We start from the raw sequence: 19,013 nt of genomic DNA, 5'->3' as shown, positions 1-19,013 counted from the left end.
TTGTGCCAACGGAAATATACGTTGGATATTATTTCTGAAGCAGATTTGTTAGGGGCAAAGCCAAGTGGTTTTCCTATTCAGCAAAACCATAAGCTTGGCCTCGCAGATGAAGAGCTGCTTGCGGACCCTGAGTCCTATCGCAGATTAGTGGGACGTTTGATTTATCTTTCGGTTACACGACCTGATTTGGCATACTCAGTGCACATTCTTTCACAGTTTATGCAACTGCCGCGGTCCGAGCACTGGGAAGCGGCCTTGCGTGTGGTTCGATATTTGAAGGGAACCCCGGGTTAGGGTATTTTGTTGAGTGCCACTAGTGATCTAACCCTGCAGGGTTGGTGTGATTCGGATTGGACGACGTGTCCTCTCACTCGTCGTTCTCTGATAGGATGGCTTGTTTTTCTTGGTCATTCTCCTATTTCTTGGAAGACCAAGAAACAGCCTACAGTATCAACATGTAAATAAAAACATAAACTAACTTTACAAATTTATCCTTATCATAATCATAGTTTGACAGTACAAGTGTACAACTTCTTTCCAAATGCAGTATAGATAATGGCTTAATTCAAGATAGTGAGATCATAATGTTTCATAGCTAACGTATTCATCTTGACTAAAATTTTTGCACCCTTTCCCTAAATAATAGTGTAGCATATGGAAAAGAGAACACCACATTGAACAATGAATTTAACAATGAATTACTAAACACATAATGGATGCCCAAAAGAACAAAGGCGAAAGAATAATACAGTGATGGCTGGAAAATTTTACGACCATGAGTTTAATAGCCATTGAAATACTAATATCAATCTTGATCTTTAATCTTAGTAAATTAGTCATTTCTCCCAATTTTTTCCCCTAAATTTTAATGGTTAGAGTGTTTTGAATGAGTCAATATTAGTAATATACTGCGCGAGAACAATAATACGTCAAATGAAAAGATTTCTCTTATCCAAGTTCTTCACCAATCTTCAAAATATAAAGCTTGATTGTGTTCTTGTTCAATCCCCGTAACTGATCACTGTCTTTTCGTCAAGTTTTCGAGCAACTAGAGCCAGCATTTCGCCTTGCACAGCATCCCACAAAGTACACTATTGACTGATACAAGAAAATGTGGAAGCAAGAAATGAGAAAAAGAGCAGACATTTGGTTTCTAGTCCTATATGATGAAGCATGCATGTTTATGCTTGGAGAACAAAAACTTATGCACACAGGCTAATATTGAGCTATAGAAAACATATACGAGTATATTCATTAAGTGGATAGTATTTGACTTCTATATCTTACCAAAACAACGAAAAGGATCACATTGAATATTGCAACCACCCTCCACTCAGTTTTCATGTACTGAGCAACTCCTGCTCTGAAAAAAGCAGAAGCAAACGCGTTATAATTAACAAACAAATCGAGTTATTATGGATAAAGATACAAAAGTATCTTAAGGTGAGTTACACTTACTTGCAGGAATCACAATTGTAGCATTTGATGGTCTTCTTGTTCTTGTACAACTTGCAATCTTTGTTAGAACTAGCCGGATGATAGCTCAGATCATAGTATGAAGCATTGACAGCAGGATAGTCACACCTAACAGGTGATAGAAAACAGGCTTTTAAAACGCTAGGCTACAGCAGTGTCACAGACATCCCTCACATCTATTGCAATTGAGTACTTGGTCAATGATGCTTTACAATATACAAAAGCAACAAGAAATAGCCCAACAAACACACGATGACCAATTAAAAGTTCCAACGACTGAGTTCAGCTTCCAGCGAGTCCCAAGTAATACAGGTCAAAGATATAAAGAACAAAGCATGTAATTTCAATTTGAAACAATGTTCAATAATTGTTGCCACTAAAAATGGAGAGGGAAAAATTAAATTATTTGAATATTTGCTTCTAAAATTTTGACTACCAATTAAACGAGACTATTAGAAACTTACTCAGATGGTGGCCTGCAACAACCAGCCTCAATTGGGGTCAGTTTTGCTGCTTTATACTTCTTCAAAGTCTGTACTGGATACAAAAAGATTATTGTAAACACAATAGTTAATTGTGCATACCCCATTCCAAAAGATCACATTTATTTTTATATTTGTCAGTGCCAAGAAAAAAACCCCTTCTTTCCAAACTCCCTCTGATACAAAGTTACATTTTACATTAGGCCCCATTTGGGTTAAAGCTTGATAATTTTGGGTGTTAAGTTTTCAAATGATGTACTGATTAACATAATCATCTCAACAATACGTTCACAGAAAATATGTATATGCTTTACTTGATGTAGTGATCAATATTGTGGTCAGAATTTTAACTAATTGGTTGGCATAAATGCCCCCATTATAATATATGTTCCCTTCAGTATAAAAACTACTAATAATCCTGCCAAACTGAGACGTGCTTGTATATGGATTTTGGACAATCATTGTTTGTCTCTTTATATATATATATATATATATATATGTAACACATATTCAATTAAGAGCAATAAAGCTCACTAAAGTTGTATGGTTTATCACAAACCTAAGTCATGTGTCAATCCGCAATGATCTACTATATAGTGAAAATTATAAATTCAAAATCAGAAATCCAAAATGATCAGGAAGCTTCCTAGGAGAACCCAAGTATATATTATTTTGTACTTGGGATTAGTAGATGTCAACTAGCTCAGACAATTGAAGTCTTAGAGGTGTAACAAAGCCCTGGGATCAAAATCACTTTGGGGCTCCCTATTCCGATAAGAAATTAGGATTAGGTTCTCCACTCTTCTAGAAAAATTTACAAGTCTATAACCTATGATTAGACATGGAATGGCACGCCCTATTCATAGTCATTGTACAGATTTTAGAGAAAGAGGAGATAAATTGAGCAACTACTGTTGACTTTAGATTTTGCATTAACAAAGAATTTTCGATTATTCAGTATGTCAACCCTATTATTTTTAGGAAAAATTGATAAAAATAATCCCAACTTTCACTCGTTTGCTCAAAGTAATCCCAACTTTGGATTATTTTTAAATAATCCAAACTTTAGGGGTCATTCGCTCAAAATGGTCCCAATCGGTCACCTAACCTATTATAACAGGTTAAGGTGACACATGTCACCATTTAATTGGTTGAGGAAAAAAACTTAAAAATTAAATTAAAAATATCTTAATAATTTTTTTTAAAAAAGAAAAACTTAAAAAAAAAATTAAAAAAAACAAACCTAGCCCCACCCAACGACCACCCTCTTTACCACCAGCAACGGCCCCCTCCCGAAACCCCCCACCCCCGCCGGCGCCGGCGACGCTGTCCCCTACCCCCTGAAACTCCATACCTGCACACCAAACACCGAGCCGCACTACACCACAATCCAATCACCACTATACACCGTCAGCTCCGCCGCGACCAGCACCAACCCACAAACACACATTAACCACAACCACCACGAAACCACCTTGCAGCAGCCCCGCAACAACAAACACCACGCAATTCCTTCACCTTTCCCAAGCAATGGCAGCCCACACACCACCAACCACAACCCCCCTACTTCAGCTACCAATTCACCACCAATTCGCCGCCACTTCGCCATCAACATCAGCAATTCGACTCCAACAATCATCAATTCACCACCAATTACATCAATTCGGGACTACAACATCTTCAATCTTTGAATTGTGCTCCAATTTGAATACCCAAATGGTGTGTGCTCTCGAGACCTGTAGTGACGATACTGACGAACCAACATAAAAATGCAATTTTGCTACTGTTGCTGACGCCGGATAGGGAAAGGGGTAGCTGGACGCCGACGGGGGTAAGGGAGGGGAGACCTAGGCTGGGCTTTAGGGGGTGGGGGAGTGGGCTCCTGGAAGACGATGGTGGCCGCCTGGCCGGTGGGGTTGCGTACTTGCGTGTGGGTGTTGGGTGTGAATTTTTTTTAAAAAAAAAATCAATTTTTTTTTCAATCTATAACATGCTGCCATGTGTAACTTGAAAACCTTGTGGGAAAAAAAAAAAAAAAACCTCTTTAGCAGGTTACCAGTCACTTAGGACCGATAAAAACAAAAGACCCCCAAAGTTCAGATTATTTTAATCCAAAGTTGGGATTATTTTGAGCGAACCAACAAAAGTTGGGATTATTTTTAACAATTTTTCCTTATTTTTATTACATCATTTCAAGCATTTGGTAGGTTGGGAATACTATTTTCATCGTACTCTCTTAAATCACCTTCCTCTTAGGGTTTGTTTGTTACTTTGTTATGGTAACGAGTATTCAATTTTTTGAATACTTAAAGCACGTTTTTGGAAACTAGACAAGTAGATAGTAGTTTACCAAATTTCGGTCACAAGTTTCAAAAATTGTGTGACAAAATCACTAAATCATGTGGCATGTCTACTAATTTTCAGTTCATTGTTTAACTTATATCATACCAATTCAAAATCTGACATCCAAAAACCGAAAACTAGTATATATGAGTTATTCACACATATCCATAAAACTTGTGCATTTTTATTCTGTGATGGAAAGAGTAAAACTTATACAAATAAAAGAGGAATATGGAAAACATACCTTGTACTTCTTGGACAGATTAGCACAGTCCTGAGATTTCACGAGACAGGCCTTCAAATTATTCCAGTTATGGGTATTATTTAGCTGAAAGAAATTTAATTAGCTATGTATCACAAAAGTTGTCATCTATAATCAGTATCTCTGCCCAATTTAAAAAGCGCAGAATCTTACTTCCTTCAGAAACCACGAACTGTAATCGTGCAGTTGATACTCCTTATATCTGATGAGATAAGAATAGGTAAAATTTTAAATTGACAAGCATCATTGAAACAAAAGTAAAATATCAAAGCAAATTAACAGTTTTAAGCACATGTAGGTATGTAGTAGCCACAAAATTCCACACAAATTTCACATTTGACTGTTGCCACAACAGAACTAAAAGTTTAAAAGCAGAACCAGAGTCTAGATATTACCTTAATCCAGCCACCTTGTGTCCTGATCCATTATTTGTCACAATAAATCTGAAAACATACAGATCAATCAAATACCTCAGGAATTTAATGTGCACGTGAGAAGGAAACTAAAAATATACATTATCATCCAGAAACCAAAGATATCATTATCAAAAGGGAAGACACAATTAGCAACATTAGGAGTTTGGAAACCAAATGAAGACCTTCTCGGTAAAAGCTGTCAGCTGCATAAATTCCACACTAAAATACTCTTTTATTATATTGTTTTGGCCTAACTATCTAATAGGTCAAAAGTCTAATCCATAATCTCATTGCCTATTTTTAATTTTTTACTATCACAGTAGATTTTCCTTTTCCTTCCGGATCTTCCCATCACACTAGAATTTTTTTTAAAATTTATAAAGATCTAAAAAGAGAAGAATCAAGTTGTTTACTTCAGCCAGGGTCATCCACATTAACCTTTTCACCAACCTACCAAGCCACCAACTACCCATGGGTCAAGTGAAGATTCTAAGAAGACCTAAAGAGCTTGGTAAGGACGTCTTATAACAAGAAAAAAAAAAAAAAAAAAAAAAAAGAGGTAACAACGATAGTAGTTTTGTCAGTACAAAGACTGCTATCACACATAGGATTATAGGAAGGAGCTAAAGTGATAAATCATGATGAATTAGTGAAGGGTTCACCACTTCCATGTCTGTACATCCAATAAAACAAGCGTCCTCATTTTCTTTTGATAAAATCAAAGTTTAATTATCCCCGTCCAAAGGAAGTATCCAAACACTAAGGACTGAGAAAGCACAATCTACACAATCATAGCACACCAATTTGTTACAATTTGCAACAAGTTACAATTTTCTGACATCAAGAGGATATACAAAGAAAGATGAACATCTGGCATGAGTTCAAAACTTCCAAGTATCATTAACCAGCTAAATTGAGCTGATCAATTTAAAAGTTTTCAACTACGATGCACCAAGAATGACATTATAACAAAAATACATCTACAATGACTACAAAGACTCAATCAATCAATCAAAGCCTTAATCCCATAAGTGGGGTCGGCTACATGACTACATATACTCAAAACAAACAAATTCTCACCATTTTAACTATAGTGCTAACAGTCTAGCACAAAGCTACCATCAACCCTTGTAATGCCTAACAAAGCTAATACAAGAAACAAAGAATTACACTTGGAAGAAAAAAACTTACGCCAATACGGTGAAGATCAAAATGGCGATGAGTATCAAGCATAACAGTATCAAGTACTGAAAAAAAAAAACAAAGGTCAAGGAAACCTTATAACAGCAAAAAAAAACAATGGAATCAACCCTATTTAATAATTAAGAATTCAAGACAAAGGATACAATCCATAACAAGATTGAGTTGTTCTTCCAGGCTCCCACTAACCCAATTAATGATCTGTAAGCCAAAAAGGGATATAAAATTCATCATCAAATATGTCCAAATATGCATTTTTTAATTAAAAAAAATGAAAATTAAGAAATTAACAAGGGTTTACACTACAAGTATGATAGCACCAAGGCCTAGAACAGGAAAAGTGAGAGATTTTCTGCAACCATCAGTATGACTGCTCATCCATATTCCAAATCCAATTACTCCCAAAGCTATAAGCTGCATCACATCAAATAATCACAATTTAAACAAACCCCATTTCACAAATTAGCATTAAATTAACACCCAAAAGTAGCAGATATTTCAAATCAACCAGATTCAAAACAAACCCATTTCCCAAAAATAGAAACCCATATGAAATAATCAACCTTAAAACAAAAACACCCCAAAACAAAAAATTTCAACATATGGAAACTCATATAGAAATACTCCTTAGTCCCAACTCAGTCCGGGCTTAATTGATGCATTACTAGTTTAAATTACACTATCAACGTGACGACTAATTCAGGCCGTGGCGAGTAAATAAAATAAAGAGTAGAGTGTGTTACCGTGGTGAGAAAGTTGATCCATTTAATGACAAAGGTGCTAGTTCCTGCACCTTCAGAACCCATCTTCTCTGAAACAGAAGAGAGAGAGAAAATGGAAAGAAGCCGTTGAGTTAATTAAATTAAGTTGAATAGAAAAGATTAGAATATAGAATATGAGATGGGTCCAAAAAGAAACAATTTTTTTCAACTTGTTTTCTTGTTGTTTGATGGCGCTTGCATTGTACTGCAAGTAGAAGTTTCAAGTTTGTAAGTTGTAACTTAGAGTTGGAACTTAGAAGGAACAACAAAGGAGGTATGTTAAGGAATTTGGAAGTATTGTTAGGGATATTTTAGTCATTATAGTGATAGCGGGAATAGAGGTACATCTAGTAGAATCTAGATGTGTTTTTGTTACGAGTATGAAACAAGATACTGACAATCGGGGTAAGTCCAATTTTTTAATGTCTTGACTTAATCTTAATTGATTTTTTTTTTTATGTACGGAGTACTCCGTATTTTATTTGATCTATTTTTTATAACTTTCATGTGAGATGAAATGTAACCACGTTGCCTTTTATTTGTTTGTTTCAATGTGTATTTTTATAATATTTCTCCCTCCGTCCTTCAAAGTTCGACCCTTTTGGGTGCGGTTATTAAGAAACTTAAATGAAAAAAAAAAATATATTAGAAAGATAAACTTACATGACATTTGTAAAAAAGTAGAGAGATAAAGTATTAAAAATAAATGAAAAAACAAAATTTATATGGGATCTAATTTTGCACAAATATCGTTGTAAATTAACGGGTATTTTAATGCAAATGGGTCGATCATTTTGGGACTAAAATTAGACCAAAAGGGTCGAAATTTTGAAGACGGAGGAATTATTATTTTTATTATATGATTTTTACTAATTGATAATAAAAGATAATAATCAATAAATGATCTTAAAAAACATCAAATTATAAATGAGCTTAAAAATCAAATTATGCAACTAAAAGAAAGTGAGTCTCATGTGAAAACAATAAAGGGAAGTCTATCAAAAAACGCATCAGTAGTGGAACAAAATTATTTTAACAAAAAATACCGTACAGTTCAATATAAAGAATCAAAGCAACTAATTTAACCAATCTAGAGCTGGGAAAAAAAACTTTAGGTTAGTGTTATTAACTAAGTTCCAAACAAAAGCGGTAAAAAAAAGGAAAGAAAAAAAAAACTCAGGGTCAAAAAAGCAAGGAGATTTGCTTAAATTTCGGTGCAAATTTCGATAATTGACAAAACAATAAAAAATCAAATTTTTTTTTTTATTACAGTTTTTTTTTTTTTTTTTTTTTTTTACAAGCAATAAAAAATCAACTAATTTAACCAATCTAGTCTAGAGCTGAAAAAAAAGTAGTGTAGTCAACAAGACCATAAAGTTTCTCGATACAAGAACGAATAGGAACGGTGACCCCTTTGATATTCTACAATATATTTCAAAGATTAGAAGGAAGAAACAAACACCAGGCAAAAGTCAAGTATTTAAATAAATAATCCAAACAAGGAAAAAAAAATGAAGCAAGAACTTGTTATACTATTAAATTCAGAGAAAACAAGTGACAAATTATGAACAAACATGGATTCTTTTAGCATAGGGGCACATTATTTTATTTTTTTTAAGGTAAATATGAAAATGGAAAATGTAAGAGGATCCTTACATGATAAAATTTTGAATTTTTAAAACATTTTCAGTAGTTATAGTTGGAGGAACTTGTTGTTGTTCATTTTAAAAGTTTCTCGCTATTAGCATATTCAAAGGATGAAGAATAGTATTCCCTCCGTCCTTTTATTAAATGCTTAATTCTAACATTTATTACTCACATAATAAAGAGAATTAGACATCTAATTAAAGGAAGGAGGGAGTACGTAGCAAATTATATCAGAGAAGATTTAACATAAATACAACAATTTATAGCCATTGGGATACAAATAATTGAATGATTTCCCTAAAAACTGCTTAATTGTAAATTAATTCTCTATTTGCGTAGATTTAAAATTTATTCCCACAATATTGTCCACGTAAAATTCGTATAAGCTTTGTTTTTGTTTTTTTTTTTAAGAAAAAAAAGGTTCAGCGGTGATAGCGGCTCTATACTTATAAAACCGCAATGGATGTTTGTGTCACTTATTAAGATGTTTTACCTTATCACACATGTCTCACAACTAACAAACCTCAAATAAAGACAAAGATTATTTTAGGAATTTCTTTTTTTTTTTTTTTTTTTTTTGGAAAGAATTATTTTAGGAATTTCTAATAGAGTTGATAGATTTTTCATATAAAGAAAACATACAAAATCATGTTACATAGAATTATTTTAGGAATTAATTTCAAAGATGATAGATTGTACGTGTTAGGGTACTCGAGTTACACGCACGTAGAACCTTACGCTTCGTATATTAGGAAAGTATTGGATAACAAAGAACTATAATTTTTATTTGGTGCTAACATAACTAACTATATGATAGATTTTTTTGTTTTTTGGTTAGTAACTATATGATAGAATTAGTTCATATCATATAACTTTACTTAATAAGATTAAACTACAATAATTTTAAGAAGTTGCCACCGCCTTAGATTGTATTACCGACCCAAAAGCTATATAATACATGAACATACATTTTAGTTTCACATAACTTCAATTCATATCATAAGATCTTTTTTATTTGTAACAATTATCCACATTGTTGCATTGCAACCATAATTTCTCACCATAATATGGAAGTTCATCCTACCCTCTCTCAATCTTCTCAACAATTCTCTAACATGGAAGTTAATCATGAATGTACTTCGGAAGTCGTAGAGCTAGTAAGAATAACGGTAGACATCTTAAGAAAGTTAACCAATTGGGGCGAATACTCCAAGTACCATGGCTTGGATTCCAAGGAAGGGGACAAACTCATGGACACCCTAGCCAAGACCAAAGGCCGCCTAGCCGAGGTGGCTAGGAGAAGGGCGGAAGCTAGTGGCTGGGATTTCACCACGGTGTTTGATGAGACATACCTCGAGTTTATGCACATCGAGGCCAAGATAATGGTGAAAGAGTTGCCGGTGGATCCACGTGATGAAAGACACGGTGGTTTTGGAAGAAGATAGAGGAGAAGTTTGTGGGGTTTGTCAAGAGGAATTTGAAGTTGGAGAAACGGTTTCGGGAACTACGTGCATGCATAAGTTTCATGGGAGTTGCTTGTGGAGGTGGTTGTATGATCATGAGACTTGTCCCTTGTGTAGGTTTATTATTTTGTCATAGAATTATTAGTTGAAGTTTAATTTGGTGTACTGATTTATATCGATTGTTGAATTATTGATGTTGCAAAGTTGCAAATCCAATGTAATAAGATTTGATTTTTGTAATTTGTTTTAGTAGTAGTTATTATAAGCGTAGTAACAAAGTCAGATAGATATTGAGCATAATGTATGTATGTAATACTCTAATGCGTATGCTTCTTGAATCTTGATTTAATAAAGAGGTTTATTTTGATAAATCTTTAGTAACCAATTATTAGGGTTTCTTTATTTGTTTCTTTTAATTTTTAGATCAGGGATGTTCCTTTAACTTGTGTCTAATTGAGGAGTCTTGAGATATGTCACAAAATTAATTTTTTTTTTTTTTTTTTTTTTAAGGAAACAAAATTAATATGTTTAATAAAAAATAATATGGAGTACAAAATTTAGGAGACTTGAGATGCAAGCAATACAAAAATTGAGGATAAGATTTTTCCTCAATAATTAGGAAAAAAAAAATCAAAAAAGAAAAATTAAGGGGCTGGCCGGGTGTGGGGTGAGAATAATGGAAAAGGGGTGGCCGGGAAGGCGGGAATAATGGAGGGCAAAGGGGTTGGTTTTGGGCATGTGGGTTATTTCTACGTAAAATATTTGGGGGGTAGGTTAGTAATTTAGGATATTAGGGTTAAAATAAGATCAAAATCATAAATGATTCGCCATTTAATGAAATAAGACAATGTATAGAGTTAATCACATTAAAAGTGTAACTAAAAACTATGGTCCAAAAAAGTTTGTTTCCAAACAATATTCTACGTAGTAGAACTGTAGAATACTAGAATTACATACGTGCAAAAGCTTCATGGGTTTTGCTTGTCTATGTAGAGTAGCTATTTTGCCATAGAAGTGAAGGTGGTTTTTTTTTTGGGGACGAAGTTACACACAAAAGAAAAAGAAAAAAAAAAAAAAAAAAAAACCTAAAAAAGGAAACAAAGTAGCTGGCGCTTCCTAGCTGAAGTCACTAACTGATCGGCAGGCAACACTGCAGCACGAGAGACCATCATTATATGGGACATTTCGACTATTTGGATCCAACAACAGATAGAAGTGAAGGTTGAGACTTGAGAACAATGAAAAGAAAAGGAGCAGTGACAAAAAAACCTATATAAAAAACATTCTTTATTTACATTCGTGATTACCGAATATAATTTCAATGGATGATAGTTTCTGTTGATTGGTATTGTTCGTATAGTTGGTACAGCCTTACAGGTAATATAAGATCTAAAGCAGATTAGCATGTACTCGTAGATAGTATTAAGAACCAAATTATCCCAATCCCAACTAAAAAATTACAATTAACAAATAAACAAAAAGGTTAGGGAGCCCCAAATCAAGAGAAGAGATGAAAGCATTTAGAAATTAGAATTGCCGATTGTGGAAGGAGAGAATGTACAAATTGGAGGTAGAGGCTGATCAAATCATATCTCAACTCTATTTGCGCAATTGAGAATCGCCGATTTCATCTCTTCTTTATCCAGTGACGCTTGAACCATTAACTACAAATTTCAGGAAGAGAGAATTAACATAGTTGAAATCAATGAATCAACAGAACACAAATTTATCAAAAAAACAGATTATTGATACTAGTCATGGAAAATCTTAGAATGACAATCATTTTATTATAAGAAGCTAAGATAAGATATAAGATGCCACAAAAAAATTGGAGCAACTTCCGAAAATTGACATAATTTTCAGAAACTAACGATAAATGAGGCAGGCAACACTTAAAAAGTGTTTACGTGCCTAGCAATGAGCCAAAATCACCTGTAGGAGGCATGAGGCATATTTCAGTGGACCAAACATGAAACTAACAACTATCTGTTCCCAGCTAAAAGTATGGAACTGCCACACCCAGGGAGCAACAAGATTACGAGAGTCTGATGTTAAGAGAAACACTACATAGCAACAAGTTTGAACATTACCTCCTGCACTTTGTTTCCAGATCGAGCTAGTAGCTTGTACTCGTTTTCGAACATAGATGCCATATAAACCTGAAAAGAAGAGTTAGATGGAGATATAAGACCACGATAGTGATTGACAGCAAAAGCTTACTCAAGAAGACAAAATTGTGGACTTAGATAAAACGTCCCCTTTTTTGAAGGGCTTGATAAATAAATAAATAAATTGTCCCAGGGATTTCGAAGATTTTAAGAGCACAAAAATTGGAGCATTTGCCTTTTCTGACAGTGCACAAAACTAATCTTCCTCTAAATGACATATTGACATTACATACTATTCGACGGACATTTGATATGTTTACCTCTTGTGAGAGTGCACAAAACTATTTTTTACTACAAATGATGAATCCACAAACAGCAATTTATATATTGATGACATTTAATTCCCCAAACAAAAAAGATGCAATGAAGTACTCAGTAAGAAACAAAGAAAATAAATATGTAGCAGCACTCTGTTTAATGTAAACTACTTAAGTCCTCAAGGCCCTAACACTATCATGGTAAATAGCTGCACATATGGCTCAAGGACCTTCACCCTAAGATCTCATTTTAAGTGACTGGCAAATGATCACATATTTAATTCATAGAAATGTGATTTATGTGAAAGACACCTATTACAATTGAGATAAATATTGACACCTCATTGAGCTCACCTGAAATGTGGGTGCCAAACCAGGACTCAAGAAATACCGGCCCTTGGAGACTTTCTGAACACCATCAATTGCTTGCAGTTCTTTAAAAAGTAAATCCACCTCAGCCCACTGGTTAATAAATTTGAGAAAATAATGTTAAATTCGACCATGACCAAACTAAATGCCCATAAACACTTAAGCTGTGAATCAATAATTCAATAAAAGGCAATAATTAGCTTCAGCATCATGCCACAAAATATGCATATTATATCCATCTTGATTCTACAAGGGTTTTAGGATTTATGTTGATGACAAAATAATTTCCCTAAGCACCTGCAATTTATGAAATTAACTTAGCCAAGACTAGTAAGTCACAAATTCTGTTAGTGACTTATGGCTTCCTTCTCTACATAGAATTTTAACTAGACAAGCTCAAACAAAACAATATTAACACTTTTCAGTATATACTACAGGACTAGTCCAATAACCAGCTTTTTAAGACAAGTACTCAATTATGAAAAGCATTTTTTGACATGTGGGTAAGACTAAGGATTCCCGAGAAGCTAAGGATATGGAGACATTTGCAATATGGCAGCACAAATTGGCATAATTAAGGTAAAACATGAAGACACAAACCTCTGAGTCAATTTCTGCAGCATTTGATCCCCCACTGCAGCCATTATTGCCAACAATGCATTCTAATGCCTCATTTAGTGGATCTGGCTGCCTCAAGAAAATACAAGATAAGATCTGAGCAACAAGCAATTAGCCTAAAACAGAATAGCAATAAGAGAGCATGCTTACTGTTATCTCCTTTAGGGACAAGAAAATGCGCTCGAGTTGAAAATCTAACTGAAATACTTTAGCCTCCACAATCTGCAAGCAAAAGCAGCCTCTTCAGACCTCAACACACAAAAAAAAAAAAAAAAAAAAAATTCCAAGCAGAGAATTTGATTTAAATTGGGATTTTGTCTACATTAAACATTTTATTCTCAGTTGGAATTTGCCCATTTGGACAGGAAGCCCCAAGTTGGCTACTAGCTATGCAAATTGCTAAAATAGCTGTTTCTGGAGTTTGTAGAATACTAGAATCTCTACAGGCTGAAGCATGAGTTTTCAAAATCCAGATTACATGGCGTGCCTTATATACATTAACATGCATTTTTAATTATAAAAGGCAAGCCTCCTTACCTGGCCAATCTTAAGGTATGATGCAGGGTCTAGTGTGCCATCCCATGTTACTTCTGTCTGATGTATTAAAGCAGGTACTCCTTCAACCTAAAAAGCTCATCTCATTACCAGAACATTGATTAAATGATTCCTCAGAATATTTATCTACACAAAATAAGTTATTCCATACCTCAACAAAGATACCAAAATAAGTTATCTTCTTTATGCAGCATTTCACAACATCTCCCACACTAAGCTTTGCCTACATTCAAAATGTACAGTAAATACATTAAAATTTAGTTTTAAAAGAAAAAGGTTGACAATCAATCATGAATCATTTTATTACAAAATCTATGTACAAAGCTTATATCCTTTTCTAGGACCATATGCTTAAATCATCTCTACTTTGCAATAAAAATTCCCGTACATAGAAATTTATGACTGCTACCCTCTATTAAGTGAATTTAATACCCTGTCTTATTACAAAAAAAAAAAAAGAGTACTTCTTGCCATGGAGGTGAGAACATCTGAACATGTATGCAACCTTATTTCAAGCAAGAAGAGATTGTTTCCCAAAAGACGCACACAGAAAAATACGAAGAAATTGTTGTAAAAAGGATAAAGGTAGTAACAAAGGGGTAACAGCAGGTATTATCAGCCAAAAAATAAAAGCAATGTACCACATGAAGTCTTAGCAGAGAGTAATCAACAGATTCAACACAGTCCAACATTACATAGTGTGTAATTATTAAACAGACTGCTATACTGTGCCGTCAAAACATTACTTGCTCCCAAGGCCAACAAAGGCTCCTGGGAGGTCACCTGATCAAGTAATACAAGCCAAGCATATCAAATTTCAGAGTTTGCAGGAAAGCAATCACGGTTGCTTTCTTGTCCTGCAGTCTGACAAAATTTCATACTAGCTGTTGGAAACATAGTTCATCTTTTCTGCCGACTAAGGGTATACTTGGATTAAGGGCAATACATTATGGGGATGATAAAAGTCATTAAGTCAAACTAAGATAATGAAGGTGATTAGCGATTAGTGATTCTTTTGGATGAGGTGGAAGTTAAAGGGAATATGTTAGTATGAAGGGAAAGGAAGAAAGATAGAAATTATTACCCTGATATTGGGTATAGCACTTACCCACCTCCCCCTGTCTCCTTTCTTGTTGCACTTTTGTTACTTCATCTTCCTTACAAATAACCTCTTCTCACCTTTATTTTTTTCTTTGAGTTTTACTACACCATCAACACATTATTTTCAATCTAAGCATGCCCTAAGGGAAGCATAGGATCCTCTATCACAGATGAAAGACCTAATAGAGTTTATAAGGTTGCTAATTATTCAATGCAGCCCATCTTCATTAATTGAGCTGGTCGCTTTACTAACATTATACAGACAGCCTATAGCTCGAAAAGTTGAAAGTATGATGTCTTCTGGGCTACATGAAGACACATAAGCTGTCAAAGAATATTATGAATAGTTTGCACTTCACTTTACAAGTATAACTAGTCAACTACTTCATGGCTAGAGTCACTCTTGTTAATATGTCATCTCCACAATGGCTGGGTTATCCTAGGCTCCCAGCTAATTTGCATAATGATCCTCTTACCTTATCAGAAAACCCTTTCCCCCACCCCCGCCCTACAAGTACCAAAATACAGTCTGTAATATGATATTCTATGACCTTATTCAGAAGATAACAGCACACAGTATCTCTAGCTGATAGATTCATCCCATTTAACTATTTAAGATCCACAATATGCACTAATCTGCAACACCACAACAGGTGAAGATGATAAAACTATAAATCAATTTAACTGCTGGGGGAGGCGGGTGTTATGCACTAAGTCAAAAGGCTAAGATAGTAACATAAGATAGATGCAATCATGGATCTTCTTATTATATAAAATTAGCTTGCATGTATATCACACCTACCATAGGAAAGCCCATATATGTGGTAGCCTAATGGAACTTCCCTAATCACAATTTGAATTAATATCTAGGTCACTGATTTCAAAACGTAGTTTCTAAACACATGAACATTTGATTTGCTGTAAAGAAAATAAGGTTGCATTAACAAAATGAAAGAGCCAAATGCATATACAAGGAAGATGGAAAAGCTCACTACCATGAGGCTTCTTTTTTTCTCAACTGTTTCTTCCTTTTCCTTTGGCCTCATAGAAAATATAAGCTTCCTGGACTTCCTATCAGCCAACATGACATTGACTCTGATATGCTGCAAAGATGCAATACATAGTAAATACTAGATTTTCATGAATCTAAGCATATGCACAGAAAAATGCTGAGTTCATGGTAATTTGATCAAACCTGACCAATATATGATGACAAATAGTGGATCTTCTCTTGGTCATATATTTTCAAAAGATCTTCCAGTTCCATATCAGCAGTAATTTCAAGTTTTTCTTTTTCTTTATGACTGGCTTCTAGAACTGGTGAGGACTCAAGAGAACTGCTCTTTTTAAAAACATCATCATTTCCTATAATGCCTAAATGTTGCCTGTACTTGGATGGATCTAAACCATTTCTTCTCAACCATGACTCAAAAGCTAAGAACTTCCACTTTGCTGCCAGGTTTCGATATGGCAAAAATCCTATTAACGACCCATAGGATACCTGAAAGAGGAGCCAATACATGTAAGATAAAAAAAAATACAGAAAACAAGGAAGAACGAATTTGTAAGCTTCAGTCAAATCCATACCACAAATCCTCTTGGACTGCAATTAATTAATTCCACATCCACCTTATCTCCAAGATTAAAATGATGCTCCAATTGTGTCCAAGCAGTCTCTTCCGTTGCCTACAAGAGCACAGAGGATCAGATCTACCCCCATTAATAGTGGTTAATTATAACCAGTGGAACATAAGAGATCTAACCTTCAGAGGCTGCGGCTGAGACAATTCTTCCTGGACACCTTTACCATCGAACCTTTCAGGATATGCATGAACCGTGCTCTCTTGAATTGGGTAGGATGATGTTTCTTTTACAGATTGGTCTAATCTATTATTTAAAACCCTATTAGCATATTAAACTTGCTAAGGTTAAGAAACATGTGGAGAGTAAACAAAATTATATACCTTTTTGGTTTTCCCTGGAGAGCAGAATCAACAAAGAACTGAGAGGCAGTCTCTGTTACACCTGAGGATTTACTCACCCCGTCTCCATTCCCTGAATTTCCAGCATCAGTCTGCTCAAGGTTCTGAATTCCTTGAAAATAAATACTTACAAGCATTAATAGCTAGTCTTCGGCAAATACCTTCAGCCTAGAATAGAATGCAAAATCAAAGGAAATGCATTATGTACCTATCGAGGAGATCTCTCCCGGTCCATCTTGCTTTGAAATCAATTCGCCTCCAAATTCTAGAAACGTTTCATTATAATCCTCTAGCATATCATCCATTCCATTAGGCATAGAATTGCTTCCAATCCCTTCAGTTTCCTGGGGCACCATGGCTTGGGGTTTCTCCAATAGCATTTCTTCACCAAACCTAGTCAAGCTTTGACCTTCATCATCCACATTAGACTCAAATTTGTTTGCTGATTTGTTCAGAAGTCCACCATACACTGATCCATCTCTTGAACCATTTTCATTTATACCGCCATCCTCATTCGCCTCACTCATGTTAGGCTTCTTTAACAATGTCATCCCACTAAAACTCTCCCTCACTGGTTCTGTCCTCATCGACAATGTCAAATTCGGCTTAATCTTCAACCTCGATGAATTATACATTTCATCATCTTCCTCATTATACATGCTCGGTTTTCGTAATATAACATTTGGAACATTAGACTTACTAACACTACCCATCTTAGTTCTAATCGACTCACTTGGCCTCTTTATCTCAGGCAAATTAGAATCGTCCTCACTATTCGTTTTATTTCTAATCGACTCACTTGGCCTCTTTATCTCAGGCAAATTAAAATCATCCTCACTACTCGTTTTATTTCTAATCAACTCACTTGGCCTCTTTATCTCAGGCAAATTAGAATTATCCTCACCACCTCCTACAACAATCCCTTTCTTTGGTACTGGTTTGACCAAATTCAACCCATTGGAAACTTTTTTCGACCCAAGCTTCTCTGGCACATCAAATGGAACCTCTTTCACTTCCACTATTTTCCCCTTGTTTCTATAAAAATCCTTCTCAATTTCGACATAAGATGCATCCGGGTTTAATTTCCTTCCCTTTATCTAAATCACCAACCACATAAACAAAAATACAAGCAAATTAACCAGCAGAAAACCCATATAAATACAAATTTACTCTAACTAAATATTTCAATCAAAACATATCAGAAAACCCATAATCATGTCCATGCAACAAATTCAATAAGCAATAAAACACATAAATTACAGCAAAATATGAAGTAAAACACAATATTATGAAGTTCATACAAAAATTGCAGAAAAGGGAGTGTTGATAAGGTTGAGAATTGACCTTAGCTAAGGTAAGTTTAGGGTCTTCTCCCAACATTTTTCCAAATTTAAGCTCCATTAAGTCCCACTGATTGAGCTTATTATCATCAATAGGGTCATTTTTAGAGGCAGAAACTGAGAATTTCTTAGGGTTAGTAAGAGTGAAGGATATCCTTTTAGTAGAAGGTAGAAGAGGAGAGAGAAAGGGGCGAGAAAACGATGGAGTTGGCGTTGAAGAGAGAGAAATTTTTTCCATAGTTGAGATAAACTTAGATAACGTTGATGAAGAAGAAGAAGGTGTTGCAGAAGAAGAACATTTGAAAAATTGTTAATTAAGCCCAGAAAATTGTTGTAGGGAAATAAAAGGAACGGCTAGAGAAGGGAGGGAGTATGTTTATCCGCCAATTTGGAGACGTGGCGCCTTATGATTTGCACTTCTTAGAACAAGATCTTTTTCTGCAATCTTAAAGTTTCATGGCATGGTCTTGATCAAAACAGGCCCGACCCGTTGACCCATCCCAATTTCGGACGGGCTATTGAAATTAAAAAAAAAAAAAAAAAAAAAAGCCCGAACATGAGTTAGGCCTGACC

At 34.8% G+C, this 19,013-nt stretch overlaps 2 protein-coding genes across 3 annotated transcripts; both read right to left on the bottom strand.

The window, feature by feature from the left end:
* Window positions 1-715: 715 nt before the first annotated feature.
* LOC145567713 (tetraspanin-10-like) lies at window positions 716-7,147 on the bottom strand. The gene is made up of 11 exons (XM_081627074.1): window positions 6,923-7,147; window positions 6,481-6,593; window positions 6,326-6,380; window positions 6,171-6,226; window positions 4,959-5,006; window positions 4,717-4,765; window positions 4,546-4,629; window positions 1,941-2,008; window positions 1,459-1,584; window positions 1,288-1,363; window positions 716-1,098 (listed from the first exon to the last, which is right to left on the bottom strand). The coding sequence occupies exons 1-11, from the start codon at window positions 6,983-6,985 to the stop codon at window positions 1,033-1,035; spliced, it is 804 nt and encodes a 267-aa protein (XP_081483200.1). The 5' UTR covers window positions 6,986-7,147; the 3' UTR covers window positions 716-1,032.
* Window positions 7,148-11,320: 4,173 nt separating this feature from the next.
* On the bottom strand, window positions 11,321-18,795 carry LOC145567710 (uncharacterized). Of its 2 annotated transcripts, XM_081627071.1 has the most exons (14): window positions 18,445-18,794; window positions 17,309-18,197; window positions 17,083-17,212; window positions 16,882-17,005; window positions 16,706-16,804; window positions 16,314-16,619; window positions 16,114-16,221; window positions 14,169-14,240; window positions 14,000-14,086; window positions 13,613-13,684; window positions 13,445-13,531; window positions 12,830-12,937; window positions 12,141-12,209; window positions 11,321-11,714 (listed from the first exon to the last, which is right to left on the bottom strand). In XM_081627071.1, the coding sequence occupies exons 1-14, from the start codon at window positions 18,676-18,678 to the stop codon at window positions 11,637-11,639; spliced, it is 2,463 nt and encodes an 820-aa protein (XP_081483197.1). In that variant the 5' UTR covers window positions 18,679-18,794; the 3' UTR covers window positions 11,321-11,636. The 2 variants fall into 2 exon arrangements, 1 of the variants encoding a protein (XP_081483197.1); XR_014095732.1 differs by lacking the exons at window positions 11,321-11,714; window positions 12,141-12,209 and having other exon boundaries at window positions 13,445-13,535; window positions 18,445-18,795.
* Between the last annotated feature and the right edge of the window lie 218 nt (window positions 18,796-19,013).

The sequence above is a fragment of the Chenopodium album genome, chromosome 11, assembly GCF_948465745.1.
Source record: "Chenopodium album chromosome 11, dcCheAlbu1.1, whole genome shotgun sequence".
NCBI classification, from domain to species: Eukaryota; Viridiplantae; Streptophyta; class Magnoliopsida; order Caryophyllales; family Amaranthaceae; genus Chenopodium; species Chenopodium album.
Note: the sequence above shows the minus strand (reverse complement) of the source record. Positions and strands in the feature narration are given on the sequence as shown.

Bases quoted from the DNA above. Each gene is read 5' to 3' on its own strand.
- LOC145567713 (XM_081627074.1), bottom strand. From the start codon at position 6,985: ATGGGTTCTGAAGGTGCAGGAACTAGCACCTTTGTCATTAAATGGATC. The intron at 5,007-6,170 runs GTAAGTTTTTTT...GTATGTTTTCAG, and splicing joins TTGATCTTCACCGTATTGGC to ATTTATTGTGACAAATAATG. The intron at 1,585-1,940 runs GTAAGTTTCTAA...ATCACCTGTTAG, and splicing joins TGTTGCAGGCCACCATCTGA to GTGTGACTATCCTGCTGTCA.
- LOC145567710 (XM_081627071.1), bottom strand. From the start codon at position 18,678: ATGGAAAAAATTTCTCTCTCTTCAACGCCAACTCCATCGTTTTCTCGC. The intron at 16,620-16,705 runs GTATGGATTTGA...CTCCTCTTTCAG, and splicing joins GCAGTCCAAGAGGATTTGTG to GTATCCTATGGGTCGTTAAT. The intron at 14,087-14,168 runs GTATGGAATAAC...TGAGCTTTTTAG, and splicing joins ATTTTGGTATCTTTGTTGAG to GTTGAAGGAGTACCTGCTTT.